At 47.2% G+C, this 17,004-nt stretch overlaps 1 protein-coding gene across 3 annotated transcripts in view; it reads right to left on the bottom strand.

Moving 5' to 3' along the window:
• The window catches only part of PIBF1 (progesterone immunomodulatory binding factor 1), a 504,884-nt gene that overhangs the window by 404,901 nt on the left and 82,979 nt on the right, over positions 1–17,004 (bottom strand). For all 3 annotated transcript variants that reach the window (XM_063952932.1, XM_063952931.1, XM_063952930.1), the window contains one exon: positions 1,428–1,536. In XM_063952932.1, the coding sequence (XP_063809002.1) occupies positions 1,428–1,536 (109 nt within the window). The remainder of the gene's footprint in view (positions 1–1,427; positions 1,537–17,004) is intronic.

The raw sequence follows: 17,004 nt of genomic DNA, 5'->3' as shown, positions 1-17,004 counted from the left end.
ACCTCTTCTTGCTTCAGCATCTGTGAGGGGGCCGGCGGCGTGGCTCCGGTGACCATCCAGGCTGTACCTGTGATCGTCCCTCTGGAGCTTCATGTCCAGTAGCCAAGAAGCCAATCCATCCTGCACGCAGGTGAGTTCACTTCTTCTCCCCTCTGTCCCTCGTTGCAGTGATCCTGTTGCCAGCAGGAATCACTGTAAAATAAAAAACCTAAGCTAAACTCTCTAAGCAGCTCTTTATGAGAGCCACCTAGAATTGCACCCTTCTCGGCCGGGCACAAAAATCTAACTGGAGTCTGGAGGAGGGTCATAGGGGGAGGAGCCAGTACACACCACCTGACCTGTAAAAGCTTTACTTTTGTGCCCTGTCTCCTGCGGAGCCGCTATTCCCCATGGTCCTTTCAGGAACCCCAGCATCCACTTAGGACGATAGAGAAATATATATATATATATATATATATATATGTATGTATATATATATATATATATATATATATACACACACACACACACACATATACATACATCAATACACACTGACACATACATACATACTATCTATATACAGTATGAGAACAGTTATCGACTCCAAAAGGTTACAGTCCACCGTAAAGTACTCAGAATTTATAGTATATTGTCTCTATAACAAAGGTGTCACTTTATTTTAAAATTAATTTAACAAATTACTTCTCATATGAAAACATTATATTTTTGTAAAGGTTTTTTTTTTTCAGTCCACTTGAGGTGAGAAATGAGATAACAGAAGAAATAACTGGAAAGTACAGACTTTTCAGGACCTGATTGCACAACGCACAAAACAGGTTTCACTAATTTGTATGAGTGATGTGATTGATATTAACTTCTTAATACTTTAAGCACAGATTGTTATTAGTCACAGAGCATTCAGTTTATCTGGGAGTTCGGCCTGCGTGTAATGCAGCACAAACCACACAAGGAAACATTTCTTTCTTATTGTTGGCGACTAATTTATTGGCCAAATATTTTCTCAAACAAGGTATTTGCAGTGGTAATACAATAAATGTGTCCTGGGACTACAGAAAATGGCTTTCCAAAAAACTAAGAGGTGTATGGAAAAGACTGATGAATAAAAAAAAAAAAAAAAATAGCTGAAGAGGTAGCTGAAATGCTACCTTTGTGGCATACTGTATTTGGCATCACATGACACTCTTTCTTGCTGAAGCACTATAATGACAGGAGTAGTTTACTTTGCGCAATACAAATATACATTCTGTCACTAAGTACCCTAACTGACAATACACATTTCCTTTATTACATCAATGGACATGCAATTGTACAGAAAGAAAAAAACATTACGCAATCTGAGTATAGATTTGCTTAGGCTGAACCAGTTTCATCTTGCCTAGCTTGCTGCCAGCTAGACAGTCCTGCTTCTCATTCTTTGAACTTACCTCTTGTGCTAAATCATGTTTCTCCTTCGATTGTGTCTTGTGTGAAGCATCTAATATTTCAAAATTTCTCCTCAGATCTAATAACTCACGTTCCATTGCATCTCGTTCACTATAAAAGTATACAAATAATTGGTGAAACGCAGAAAACTTTGCATGAAACAGTTATAAATATAAATAATTCAAATCTGTGTACTAATGGCCTATATGTGCACAGCATAAAACTTATCACATGACCATGCAATATGCAGCCATTTTCTAGCACTTAAAATGGAAGGTGGTGAGTCTTTATCTTTTATCACTCTTAAACAGTGTAAAAATCTGATTTTGTCATGCATACTGTACATATAGTTTACATGCATTCTCAAACAAGAAAAAAAAAACCTTCCTAAAATAAAATCGAATTGAAATACTGAGCAATACGTTTATGTTCTAAATTTTTGCATTTAATGTATTATTTTTATTAATAATTTAGGTAATTTAAAGCTACAACAATATGATTTTTCTAAATGAAACCTTCACTGTAAACAAGTGTGTGGTTTCAATAATTTAAACATTTTTTACATTACTTATTTTTTGCACGTTTTCAGTACTACATTTGGAGCCTAATTCAGAATTGCATGCTATGCCGATGTTTTCGCAACTGAGCATTATTGGCTGACTGCGAAAGTGCTGCGATTACACTGCGCATGCATAAAGGCAGTTTTGCGAATGCATTAATAATGAGGATTCAGTTGCAAAGTGATTAACAGGAAGTGTCCATTTGTGGGTTTTAACATGGTGTTAGTGGGGAGAGATTGAAAAAACACAGGCAAGTCATGGCCGTTTACGGGGCGTGTATGTGATGTTAGCTGCGAGCTCCTGCATACAAAAACATGACGCCTGCCTGACTACTGTCATGTCTAGTTTGCGTAGCCATAGACCTACTCGAGCAGTCGATGTTTAACTTTTTGCATACAGGCTGCATATGTTACGCAACTAGCGAATGAGTTGTGTTCGCACCGGTGGCCGTCTATTTTCATTTCTGGGCAGCAGCTTCACTTGCTAACATTAGCAGTTGCTTAGCACTGAAAAGGGCAATTGCATTAGTGTACAACTCTGAATAAGGCCCTTGTTCCTTTATCTTTTCTTTTTTACAGATTAAAATAAGATTTTAAGCCTACCGGTAAATCTTTTTCTCCTAGTCCGTAGAGGATGCTGGGGACTCCGTAAGGACCGTGGGGTATAGACGGGCTCCGCAGGAGACATGGGCACTCTAAAGACTTTAGATGGGTGTGCACTGGCTCCTCCCTCTAAGCCCCTCCTCCAGACCTCAGTTAGAGAACTGTGCCCAGAGGAGACGGATAGTACGAGGAAAGGATTTTTGTTAATCTAAGGGCAAGATACATACCAGCCCACACCATCCACACCGTACAACTCGGAACATACGAACCAGTTAACAGTATGAAACAAAACAGCATCAGCCCAAGACTGATCAAAACTGTAACATAACCCTTATGTCAGCAATAACTATATACAAGTCTTGAAGAATTTTGTCCGCACTGGGAAGGGCGCCCAGGATCCTCTACGGACTAGGAGAAAAAGATTTACCGGTAGGTTTAAAATCTTATTTTCACTTACGTCCTAGAGGATGCTGGGGACTCCGTAAGGACCATGGGGATTATACCAAAGCTCCAGACCGGGCGGGAGAGTGCGGATGACTCTGCAGCACCGATTGAGCAAACACTCCTTAGCCAAGGTATCAAACTTGTATAATTTAGCAAAAGTGTTTGAACCCAACCAAGTCGCCGCTCGGCAAAGCTGTAATGCCGAGACGCCTCGGGCAGTCGCCCAAGAAGAGCGCACCTTCCTAGTGGAATGGGCCTTTACCGAATTTGGTAACGGCAATCAAGCCGTAGAATGAGCCTGCTGAATCATGTTACAGATCCAGCGAGCAATAGTCTGTTTAGAAGCAGGAGCGCCAAGCTTGTTGGCTGCATACAGGACAAACAGTGCCTCTGTTTTCCTAACCCGAGCCGTCCTGGCTACATAAATCTTTAAGGCCCTGACTACATCAAGGGACTTGGAATCCTCCAAGTCACCCGTAGCCACAGGCACCACGATAGGTTGGTTCATATGAAACGATGAAACCACCTTAGGCAAATATTGAGGACGAGTCCTTAATTCTGCTCTGTCCACATGGAAAATCAGATAGGGGCTCTTGTGAGACAAAGCCGCCAATTCGGACACCCGCCGTGCAGATGCCAAGGCCAACAACATGACCACCTTCCAAGTGAGAAATTTTAAATCCACCGTTTGAAGAGGCCCAAAACAGTGAGATTTTAGGAACTGTAACACCACGTTAAGTTCCCATGGTGCCACTGGGGGCACAAAAGGAGGCTGGATGTGCAGCACTCCCTTTACAAAAGTCTGGACTTCTGGGAGAGAAGCCAATTCCTTCTGAAAGAAAATTGATAGGGCCGAAGTCTGTACCTTAATGGAGCCTAACTTTAGGCCCATATCCACTCTTGTCTGTAGAAAGTGGAGAAAACGGCCCAGATGGAAATCTTCAGTAGGAGCATTCTTGGCTTCACACCAAGTTACATACTTCCTCCAGATGCGGTGATAATGTTTCGCCGTCACCTCCTTCCTAGCCTTAATCAGAGTAGGGATGACTTCCTCCGGAATACCTTTCCCCGCTAGGATTTTGTGTTCAACCGCCATGCCGTCAAAAGTAACCGCGATAAGTCTTGGAACACGCAGGATCCCTGCTGCAATAGGTTCTCCCTGAGAGGAAGAGGCCACGGATCTTCTGTGAGCATTTCCTGAAGATCTGAATACCAGGCCCTTCGAGGCCAATCCGGAACAATGAGTATTGTCTGCACTCTTTTTCGTCTTATGATTCTCAGTATTTTTGAGATGAGCGGAAGAGGAGGGAACACATAGACCGACTGAAACACCCATGGTGTCACCAGGGCATCCACTGCTACTGCCTGAGGGTCCCTTGACCTGGCACAATACCTTCGAAGCTTCTTGTTGAGGCGTGACGCCATCATGTCTATTTGTGGAAGTCCCCACTGACTTGTTATCTCTGCAAAAACTTCTTGATGAAGTCCCCACTCTCCTGGATGGAGATCGTGTCTGCTGAGGAAGTCTGCTTCCCATTTGTCCACTCCCGGAATGAAAACTGCTGACAGAGCGCTTGCGTAATTTTCCGCCCAGCGAAGAATCCTGGTGGCTTCCGCCATTGCCACTTTGCTCCTTGTCCCGCCTTGGCGGTTTACATGAGCCACAGCTGTGACATTGTCTGATTGAATCAGAACCGGTAAGTCGCGAAGAAGAGTCTCCACTTGTCGTAGGCCGTTGTATATGGCCCTCAATTCCAGTACGTTGATGTGTAGACAAGACTCCTGGCTTGACAATAGTCCCTGAAAATTTCTTCCTTGTGCGACTGCTCCCCATCCTCGGAGGCTCGCGTCCGTGGTCACCAGTACCCAGTCTTGAATGCCGAACCTGCGACCTTCGAGAAGGTGAGCACTCTGCAGCCACCACAGGAGAGACACCCTGGCCCTGGGGGACAGGCTTATTTTCTGATGTAACTGTAGATGGGACCCCGACCACTTGTCCAGAAGGTCCCACTGAAACGTCCTCGCATGAAACCTGCCGAAGGGGATGGCCTCGTAAGTAGCCACCATTTTTCCCAGTACTCGAGTGCATTGATGGACTGACACTTTTTTCGGTTTTAACAGGTCTCTGACCATGTTCTGGAGTTCTTGGGCTTTTTCCATCGGGAGAAAAACCCTCTTTTGTTCCGTGTCCAGAACCATGCCTAAGAAAGATAGCCGAGTCGTTGGAATCAACTGTGACTTTGGTAGATTTAGAATCCAGCCATGCTGCTGCAGCACTCTCAGGGAGAGTGACACGCTTTTCTGCAATTGATCTCTCGATCTCGCTTTTATCAGGAGATCGTCCAAGTACGGGATAATTGTTATTCCCTGCTTGCGCAGGAGCACCATCATTTCCGCCATTACCTTGGTGAAAATCCTCGGGGCCGTGGAAAGCCCAAACGGCAACGTCTGAAACTGGTAATGACAGTCCTGTACAGCGAAACTCAGGTATGCCTGATGAGGGGGATATATGGGGACATGAAGGTATGCATCCTTTATGTCTAGTGACACTATAAAATCCCCCCCTCCAGGCTGGAGATAACTGCCCGGAGCGATTCCATCTTGAATTTGAACTTTTTCAAGTACAGGTTTAGGGATTTTAGATTTAGAATGGGTCTGACCAAGCCATCCGGTTTCGGGACCACAAACAGGGTTGAATAGTACCCCTTCCCCTGTTGAACTAGGGGCACCTTGACAATCACTTGTTGACAAAGTTTTTGAATTGCAGCCCTTTCTGGGGGAGAAGCTGGTAAAGCCGCTTTGAAAAATCGTCGAGGAGGCACGTCTTCGAATTCCAGCTTGTAGCCTTGGGATACAATTTCCATCGCCCAAGGATCCACGTCTGACTGAACCCAGACCTGGCTGAAGAGTCGAAGAAGTGCCCCCACCGGCGCGGACTCCCTCAGTGGAGCCCCAGCGTCATGCGGTGGATTTAGTAGAAACCGGGGAGGACTTCTGCTCCTGGGAACTAGCCGTAGCAGGCATTATTTTCCCTCTACCCTTACCTCTGGCGAGGAAGGAAGAGCCCCGAGCTCTTCTGGACTTTTGCGACCGAAAGAACTGCATCTGATATTGCGGTGTTTTCTTTTGCTGTGGGGGAACATAAGGTAAAAAGGTAGATTTACCCGCGGTAGCTGTGGAAACCAGGTCCGTGAGACCTTCCCCAAATAAAACCTCACCCTCGTAAGGCAAAACTTCCATACGTCTCTTTGAGTCGGCATCGCCCGTCCATTGACGGGTCCACAGGGTTCGCCTAGCAGAAATCGCCATGGCGTTGGCTCTTGAACCTAACAGCCCAACGTCTCTGGAAGCGTCTCTCATATATAAGACTGCATCTTTAATATGACCTAAGGTCAATAAAATGCTATCCCTATCTAGGGTATCAATGTCAGATGACAAGGTATCTGCCCAAGCTGCTACAGCGTTACAAACCCAAGCCGACGCTATTGCCGGTCTGAGCAAGGCACCCGTATGTGCATAAATTGATTTTAAGGTAGTTTCCTGTCTGCGATCAGCAGGATCCTTGAGGGCTGCCGTATCTGGAGATGGTAGCGCCACCTTTTTGGACAAGCGCGTTAAAGCCTTGTCCACCTTGGGCGAGGATTCCCACCGTAACCTGCCCTGCGCGGGGAAAGGATACGCCATAAGAATTCTCTTGGGAATCTGCAGTTTCTTGTCTGGAGTTTCCCAAGCCTTTTCAAATAACGCGTTCAGCTCATGAGATGGGGGAAAGGTTAACTCAGGTTTCTTTTCCTTAAACATGCATACCCTCGTGTCAGGGACAGAAGGGTCATCTGTGATATGTAAAACATATTTTATTGCAATAATCATATAATGAATAGTTTTGGCCACCCTTGGGTGTAACCTCGCATCATCGTAGTCGACACTGGAGTCAGAATCCGTGTCAGAATCGGTATCAGTGTCTGCTACTTGGGACAGGGGACGTTTCTGAGACCCTGGAGGGCCCTGTGATTCAGCCAAAGCCATGGCTGGACTCCCTGACTTTTCTCTGGACTCTGCTTTGTCCATTCTCTTATGTAATAAAGACACATTTGCATTTAAAACATTCCACATATCCAGCCAATCAGGTGTCGGCGTCGCCGACGGAGACACCACAATCATCTGCTCCACCTCCTCCTTAGATGAGCCTTCCACTTCAGACATGCAGACACGCACGTACAGACACCCCCGCACACTCAGGGATATATATATATATATATATATATATATATATGTGGAGACAGTCCCCCAATAAGGCCCTTTGGAGAGATAGAGCGAGAGTATGCCAGCACACACCCAGCGCCACCGGATACTGGAATAAAATCCCAGTCAGTACAGCGCTTTTATAAATATACTCACTGCGCCAAATAAATGTGCCCCCCCCCCCCCTCTTTTTTGCCCTCTGTATGTGTTCAGCAGGGGACAGTCCAGGGAGCCAGCTTCTCTGCAGCGTGCTGAGGAGAAAATGGCGCTGGTTAGTGCTGAGGGATCAAGCTCCGCCCCCTCACCGGCGGGCTTCGGTCCCGCTCAAATCTTTATACTGGCGGGGTTTTTTGCCATATACTGCCTCCGCAGTATATATCTCTGCCAGTGTCCCTAAAAGGTTAATAATTGCTGCCCAGGGTGCCCCCCTGCGCACTGCACCCTTATAGTGCCGCCAGTGTGTGTGTGTGTTGGAAGCAATGGCGCGCAGCGTTACCACTGCGCGTTACCTCATAGAAGATCCAAAGTCTTCTGCCGCCTTTGAAGTCTTCTATCTTCTCATACTCACCCGGCTTCTATCTTCCGGCTCTGTGAGGAGGACGGCGGCGCGGCTCCAGGACAAACGGCGAGGGTGAGACCTGCGTTCCGACCCTCTGGAGCTAATGGTGTCCAGTAGCCAAGGAAGCAGAGCCTATCATTTAAGTAGGTCTGCTTCTCTCCCCTCAGTCCCACGATGCAGGGAGCCTGTTGCCAGCAGTGCTCCCTGAAAATAAAAAAACCTAACAAAAGTCTTTTACAGAGAAACTCAGTAGAGCTCCCCTGGAGTGCACCCAGTCTCCTCTGGGCACAGGATCTAACTGAGGTCTGGAGGAGGGGCATAGAGGGAGGAGCCAGTGCACACCCATCTAAAGTCTTTAGAGTGCCCATGTCTCCTGCGGAGCCAGTCTATACTCCATGGTCCTTATGGAGTCCCCAGCATCCTCTAGGACGTAAGAGAAATAATCATACAAACTAAATATTTTATTAAAAATAATAAAATAACTTTTTCAACAAATGGTACAAAAAACAAATAAAAAAGAGCATTTTTGGTACTCCATGTTAAATCAGTTTCACTTTACCATCTAGGAAACTCTGATAGACCATAGGGCAGTGGTGGCCAACCCGCGGCTCTCGAGCCGCATGCGGCTCTTTCATCCGCCGCATGCGGCTCGGCCTGCTCCTGGCCACCGCTGCCCCCAGCCCCAGACAAACTCACGCCTCTCCGGCAGCGGTGTCTCGCTTCAATTCGGCGCCGGCCCATGAGCCAATCAGAGCTCGCGGACCGGCAGCTAAGGCTCTTGATTGGCTGCCGGGCCGCGAGCTTTGATTGGCTCACGGACCGGCGCCTAATTCAAGAGAGACACCGCTGCCGGGGAGAGCAGAAGCTGCAGCAGAACGGGGAGGGTAGCAGAACGGGGAGGGGAGCGGGCAGGGGCTGGTGAGCACTGTGGGGACATGTGTATCTGTACTGGGGGCATATCTGGCACTGGGGGCATAGCAGGCACTGGGGGCATATCTGGCACTGTAGGGACATGTGTATCTGGCACTGTGGGGACATGTGTATCTGGCACTGTGGGCATATATGTATCTGGCACTGTGGAGGCACCCATTTTTGGGCGTTTTTATATGTATGTGGCACTGTACTAGGGCATTATATGTATCTGGCACTGTACAACATGATGAAAAAATAAGAATTTACTTACCGATAATTCTATTTCTCGTAGTCCGTAGTGGATGCTGGGACTCCGTAAGGACCATAGGGAATAGCGGCTCCGCAGGAGACAGGGCACAAAAGTAAAGCTTTAGGATCAGGTGGTGTGCACTGGCTCCTCCCCCTATGACCCTCCTCCAAGCCTCAGTTAGGATACTGTGCCCGGACGAGCGTACATAATAAGGAAGGATTTTTAATCCCGGGTAAGACTCATACCAGCCACACCAATCACACCATACAACTTGTGATCTGAACCCAGTTAACAGTATGATAAAACGTAGGAGCCTCTGAAAGATGGCTCACAACAATAAACAACCCGATGTTATTGTAACAATAACTATATACAAGTATTGCAGACAATCCGCACTTGGGATGGGCGCCCAGCATCCACTACGGACTACGAGAAATAGAATTATCGGTAAGTAAATTCTTATTTTCTCTGACGTCCTAAGTGGATGCTGGGACTCCGTAAGGACCATGGGGATTATACCAAAGCTCCCAAACGGGCGGGAGAGTGCGGATGACTCTGCAGCACCGAATGGGAGAACTCCAGGTCCTCCTCAGCCAGGGTATCAAATTTGTAGAATTTAGCAAACGTGTTTGCCCCTGACCAAGTAGCTGCTCGGCAAAGTTGTAAAGCCGAGACCCCTCGGGCAGCCGCCCAAGATGAGCCCACTTTCCTTGTGGAATGGGCTTTAACAGATTTTGGCTGTGGCAGGCCTGCCACAGAGTGTGCAAGCTGAATTGTACTACAAATCCAACGAGCAATCGTCTGCTTAGAAGCAGGAGCACCCAGCTTGTTGGGTGCATACAGGATGAACAGCGAGTCAGATTTTCTGACTCCAGCCGTCCTGGAAACATATTTTCCGGCCTTGACAACGTCTAGCAACTTGGAGTCCTCCAAGTCCCTAGTAGCCGCAGGCACCACAATAGGTTGGCTCAGGTGGACGCTGAAACCACCTTAGGGAGAAACTGAGGACGAGTCCTCAATTCCGCCCTGTCCGAATGGAAAATCCGATAAGGGCTTTTACAGGATAAAGCCGCCAATTCTGACACGCGCCTGGCCCAGGCCAGAGCCAACAGCATGACCACTTTTCCTGTAAGTGGGTCAAACCAATGTGACTTTTGGGACCCAAAAACTACATTGAGATCCCAAGGTGCCACTGAAGGCACCAAAGGAGACTGTATATGCAGTACCCCTTTTACAAACGTCTGAACTTCAGGGACTGAAGCTAGTTCTTTTTGGAAGAAAAAATTGACAGAGCCGAAATTTGAACCTTAATGGACCCCAATTTCAGGCCCATAGACACTCCTGTTTGCAGGAAATGTAGGAATTGTCGAATTTCCTCCGTCGGGCCTTACTGGCCTCGCACCACGCAACATATTTTCGCCAAATGCGGTGATAATGTTTTGCGGTTACATCCTTCCTGGCTTTGATCAGGATAGGGATGACTTCATCCGGAATGCCTTTTTCCTTCAGGATCCGGCGTTCAACCGCCATGCCGTCAAACGCAGCCGCGGTAAGTCTTGGAACAGACAGGGTCCTTGCTGGAGCAGGTCCCTTCTTAGAGGTAGAGGCTACGGATCCTCCGTGAGCATCTCTTGAAGTTACGGTTACCAAGTCCTTATTGGCCAATCCGGAGCCACGAATATAGTGCTTACTCCTCTCCATCTTATCAATCTCAGTACCTTGGGTATGAGAGGCAGAGGAGGGAACCCATACACTGATTGGTACACCCACGGTGTTACCAGAGCCTTTACAGCTATTGACTGAGGGTCCCTTGACCTGGCGCAATACCTGTCGAGTTTTTCCCAACGGTTTATAATCATGTGGAGGACTTCTGGGTGAAGTTCCCACTCTCCCGGGTGGAGGTCGTGCTGAGGAAATCTGCTTCCCAGTTGTCCACTCCCGGAATGAATACTGCTGACAGTGCTATCACATGGTTTTCCGCCCAGCGAAGAATCCTTGCAGCTTCTGTCATTGCCCTCCTGCTTCTTGTGGCACCCTGTCTGTTTACGTGGGTGACTGCCGTAATGTTGTCCGACTGGATCAACACCGGCTGACCTTGAAGCAGAGGTCTTGCTAAGTTTAGAGCATTGTAAATGGCCCTTAGCTTCAGATATTTATGTGAAGTGATGTCTCCAGGCTTGATCATAAGCCCTGGATATTCCTTCCCTGTGTGACTGCTCCCCAGCCTCGCAGGCTGGCATCCGTGGTCACCAGGACCCAGTCCTGAATGCCGAATCTGCGACCCTCTAGAAGATGAGCACTCTGCAACCACCACAGGAGGGATACCCCTGTCCTTGGTGACAGGGTTATCCGCTGATGCATCTGAAGATGCGACCCGGACCATTTTTCCAGTAGGTCCCACTGGAAAGTCCTTGCGTGGAATCTGCCAAATGGGATTGCTTCGTAGGAAGCCACCATTTTTACACAGAACTCTTGTGCATTGATGCACTGAGACTTGGCTCGGTTTTAGGAGGTTCCTGACTAGCTCGGATAACTCCCTGGCTTTCTCCTCCGGGAGAACCACCTTCTTTCTGGACTGTGTCCAGGATCATCCCTAGGAACAGAAGACAAGTCGTCGGAACCAGCTGCGATTTTGGAATATTGAGAATCCAATCGTGCTGCCGCAACACTACCTGAGATAGTGCTACACTGACCTCCAACTGTTCCCTGGATCTTACCCTTATCAGGGAATCGTCCAAGTAAAGAATAACTAAAATTCCCTTCCTTCGAAGGAATATCATCATTTCGGTCCTTACTTTAGTAAAGACCCGGGGTGCCGTGGACCATCCCTACGGCAGCGTCTGAACTGATAGTGACAGTTCTGTACCATAACCTGAGGTACCCTTGGTGAGAAGGGTAAATTTTTTGACATGAAGGTAAGCATCCTTGATGTCCCGAGACATCATGTAGTCCCCTTCTTCCAGGTTCGCAATCACTGCTCTGAGTGACTCAATCTTGAATTTGAACCTCTGTATTCAAAGATTTTAGATTTAGAATCGGTCTCACCGAGCCGTCTGGCTTCGGTACCACAATAGTGTGGAATAATACCCCGTTTCCTTTTGCAGGAGGGGTACCTTGATTATCACCTGCTGGGAATACAGCTTGTGAATGGCTTCCAAAACTGCCTCCCTGTCAGAGGGAGACGTCGGTAAAACCGACTTTTGGAAACGGCGAGGGGGAGACGTCTCGAATTCCAATTTGTACCCCTGAAATATTACCTGAAGGATCCAGGGGTCTACTTGCGAGTGAGCCCACTGCGCACTGAAATTCATTGAGAACGGGCCCCCACCGTGCCTGAGCTTGTAAAGCCCTAGCATCATACTGAGGGCTTGGCAGAGGCGGGAAAGGGTTTCTGTTCCTGGGAACTGGCTCATGTCTGTAGCCTTTTTCCTCTCCCTCTGTCACGAGCAGAAAAGAGGAACCTTTTGTCCGCTTGCCAACAAAAGGACTGCGCCTGATAATACTGCGTCTTATTTTGAGAGGCGACCTGGGGTACAAACGTGGATATCCCAGCTGTTGCCGTGGCCACCAGGTCTGAAAAAACCGACCCCAAATGCCTTTTTTTAAGGCAATACTTCCAAATGCCGTTTGGAATCCGCCTCACCTGACCACTTTACTGGTAGAATTGGACAACGCACTTATACTTGATGCCAGTCGGCAATATTCCGCTGTGCATCTCGCATATATTTTAAATGCTCTATAGGCAATAATATACTGTCCTTATCTAGGATATCAATATTTCCAGTCAGGGAATCCGACCACGCCAACCCAGCACTGCACATCCAGGCTGAGGCGATTGCTGGTCGCAGTATAACACCAGTATGTGTGTAAATACATTTTAGGATACCCTCCTGCTTTCTATCAGCAGGATCCTTAAGGGCGGCCATCTCAGGAGAGGGTAGAGCCCTTGTTCTTACAAGCGTGTGAGCGCCTTATCCCCCCTAGGGGGTGTTAACTTTTTAGAAATTATCAATTGTTATCGGGGGGAAACCCACGCATCATCACACACCTCATTTTATTTCTCAGATTCAGGAAAACTACAGGTAGTTTTTCCTCACCAAACATAATACCCCTTTTTGGTGGTACTCATATTATCAGAAATGTGTAAACATTTTCCCTTGCCTCAATCATGTAACGTGTGGCCCTATTGGAAATCACGGTTGTCTCTTCACCGTCGACACAGGAGTCAGTATCCGTGTCGGCGTCTGTATCTGCCATCTGAGGTAACGGGCGCTTTAGAGCCCCTGACGGCCTATGAGACGTTTGGACAGGCACAAGCTGAGTAGCCGGCTGTCTCATGTCAACCACTGTCTTTATACAGAGCTGACACTGTCACGTAATTTTCAACAGTACATCCACTAAGGTGTCGACCCCCTAGGGGGTGACATCACTATTACAGACAATCTGCTCCGTCTCCACATCATTTTTCTCCTCATACATGTCGACACAAACGTACCGACACACAGCACACACACAGGGAATGCTCTGATAGAGGACAGGACCCCACTAGCCCTTTGGGGAGACAGAGGGAGAGTTTGCCAGCACACACCAAAGCGCTATAAACTGTATAGGGACAACCTTATAATAAGTGTCTATCCCTTATAGCTGCTTATATATATTTTTAGCCAAATAAGTGCCCCCCCTCTCTGTTGTACCCTGTTTCTGTAGTGCAGTGCAGGGGAGAGTCTGGGAGCCTTCCTACCAGCGGAGCTGTGTGGGAAAATGGCGCCGTGTGCTGAGGAGATAGGCCCCGCCTCCTTCTCGGCGGGCTCTTCTCCCACTTTTATCTGGAAAACTGGCAGGGGTTAAATACATCCATATAGCCCAGGGGCTATATGTGATGTATTTTTTGCCATAGGAGGTATTTACATTGCTGTCCAGGGCGCCCCCCCCCAGCGCCCTGCACCCTCAGTGTGAAGTGTGCTGGGAGCAATGGCGCACAGCTGCAGTGCTGTGCGCTACCTTAATGAAGACAGGAACGTCTTCTGCCGCCGATTTCTGGACCTCTTCACTCTTCAGCATCTGTAAGGGGGCCGGCGGCGCGGCTCCGGGACCCATCCAGGCTGTACCTGTGATCGTCCCTCTGGAGCTAATGTCCAGTAGCCAAGAAGCCCAATCCACTCTGCACGCAGGTGAGTTCGCTTCTTCTCCCCTTAGTCCCTCGATGCAGTGAGCCTGTTGCCAGCAGGTCTCACTGAAAATAAAAAACCTATTTAAACTTTACTTCTAAGCAGCTCAGGAGAGCCACCTAGCCTGCACCCTTCTCGTTCGGGCACAAAAATCTAACTGAGGCTTGGAGGAGGGTCATAGGGGGAGGAGCCAGTGCACACCACCTGATCCTAAAGCTTTACTTTTGTGCCCTGTCTCCTGCGGAGCCGCTATTCCCCATGGTCCTCACGGAGTCCCAGCATCCACTTAGGACGTCAGAGAAATGGGGTTATGATATGAGGTCATACTTCTACAAACGTCATACTGAAAGGTGTGCACACAAAAAGGGGTGTGGCATTGTAACAATTAGGCCACGCCCTCATATGTGCGCAAGCGCGCCTTCGCCGCGCGCATGATAGTGACTCCTGCTCTTGACTACAGATCTTTTCTGGCTCTTTACCTCTGACTGGTTGACCACCCCTGCCATAGGGTATAGAGGGCACATACATCTGAAGCAGGAACATCTTCTCCAGGATCCTATCTGTGGACACTAGTAGAAAAATAATGACATTCCAAAGATGTCCCAATGGAATGACTAAGTTGTGGCAAAACTTTATGCCCAAATGATGAATATCTGTGTGCGACCGATTCTGTATAAAAAACACAATGGAACTTGGCATGGAAAAAGCTGTGGATGCTGCATCAAAGCACTTTATATACAGATTCTAACTCCGTTGCACCCAGATATACAATTGCTGCTTATCAAATTAGTCAGTCCAGTCTCCTGGTGTGCCTTAGTCGCACTGCATTGTGACTAAGACGTATTTTCAGATGAAAAAGACGCTTAGTGCAAGCAGAGTCACACAGGACCTGGTGCTCAGAGGGATGTAGGTGCTCAGAACCTAGTGCTTTAAGTAGATGTAGGTCTTCTAAACACAATGATAATTCTTGGAAGACAATAGTTTTGGTCTGAATGAGACTCCGCATCTTGGAAGATCATGGCTTCAACAGACATGCAGTCAATGCTATGCAAGGTACATCCTGACAGAATAATAGGCTCAGAATTAGGAGATTGGAACAGATGAGCAGTTACCATACTAAAGCATACCACAATTCTTATTGGCCAATCTGGAGCCACTAGGATGATCAGAAATCCACTGACTTTGCCCTTCTTTAGCATGTGAAGAAGCATGGGAATCAGAGGAAAGGTGTACACTAAGTGACACTGCAATAGAACCATCACTGTTTCTAGCAGGATGGCTGGTGTTTCTCCCATACAGTGGCACTTTGCAATTCTGACAAGGGGAGGCATGAAGCCAACCGCTGGCAGACCACAATGTTCCATAATGAACACACGCAGATGAAGAGAGCACTCCCTGGGACTAATCCCATAATGGCTTCCCAGTTTTCCACCCCTGGGATGAAGAGTGCAGTTATTATTGCACATTCCATTCCACCCAGCAAACAATCTATGCGGTTTCCATCATCACCATGGGGCTGTGAGTCCCTCCTAGGTAGCCGAGGTGTGCTTCAACCGTGACATTAACTGTTTATATCCAAAGTGGCCTACTATGAGGGTAGGACTGCACTTGAAGCAAAGCCTACAGCATGGTCCTTAGCTCCAGGGAGTTTATAGGAAGCTTTTTCCTGATACTAAACCCATTCTGTGTTGCCACACTCCACCCTTGCAGACTGCCATTTGTGGTCACTACAGTACATTCCAAGATGTACAGGGACTGATCATGGCGAAGGTTGTGTTTGTGAGACACTAAAAGCAGGGACTGACAGGTCATCAGTAACAACTTGAACACTTTCATTGACAAATGAGAACTGGACCAAGACCAGCAGGTGGTTGCAGATAAAACATGCAAATGGCTTTGAAACAATCGTGCTTAACAACTTCATGCAAAGAAGGCATGGACACTACTTGCACAAAAGCAGAGCAAGGACTTCATTCTATATGGCGAAGATCACCTCCAGAAAGAACAACTTGTGTCACCTGTGGCTAAATGTAATACACTGCGAGTTGCCGGAGGTGTGGGACTTTACTGCTTTAAAAAAATTGACAGACTCGCACAATCATTTACAAGACAAAACCAGGTTGGTTTTACCTTGTAAATGATTGCTGCTTTCAAAAAAAATGGTTAAACTCGCACAAAGTCCTATACTTCAGGTAACTAGCAAGCTGTGACATGTAACCCCAGGTGTCAAAGAGGAGACCAAGAAAAGCCATGCAATATGATGGGATTCGGTTAGAATTTGGAAAATGTATCATCATCTATGCTTTTCCAACATCTCTGTAGCCAGCTTTGATGAGGAGGTTGTCAAAGTATGGAATGACCTTCACTCTTTTGGACTGGACTGCCTTCCCATATGGTGGCCCCAAAGTGAGGTACTGGAATAAGCAATTGGAAAGCACCTTGTGCCTTTGAAGACATGAAAGAACCTAACTAACCTTACCTCCAGTAACAGACAAAAGGTAAAGCCTCCAAAAACCATTTAAATTCCACATCAGTGTCAACCTGCAACACAAATCAACACATACAGTACAGAGAGTGGACTAAGCCACTGAAAATTAAACTTGAGCCAAAGTGCACATGAGAAATAGAGTCCCATTGAATATAGAAGGTAAGGTAATGCAAAAAAATAACAAAAAGCAAATAGAGAGTAAGAATACAGCATTTAGCAAACAGATGGAAAGACAAAGAAAACCCTACTCTAGATGTACCCACTGAAGTTTGTCACACAACATGCCCTCAACAACCTACCACGATGAGCACCATACAGTTATACAGCCATTCTCCTTAGTTGTGATGAAAATGT

Source organism: Pseudophryne corroboree, chromosome 2, assembly GCF_028390025.1.
Source record: "Pseudophryne corroboree isolate aPseCor3 chromosome 2, aPseCor3.hap2, whole genome shotgun sequence".
Classification (NCBI taxonomy): Eukaryota; Metazoa; Chordata; class Amphibia; order Anura; family Myobatrachidae; genus Pseudophryne; species Pseudophryne corroboree.
This window is presented reverse-complemented; position numbering and strand designations above follow the sequence as displayed.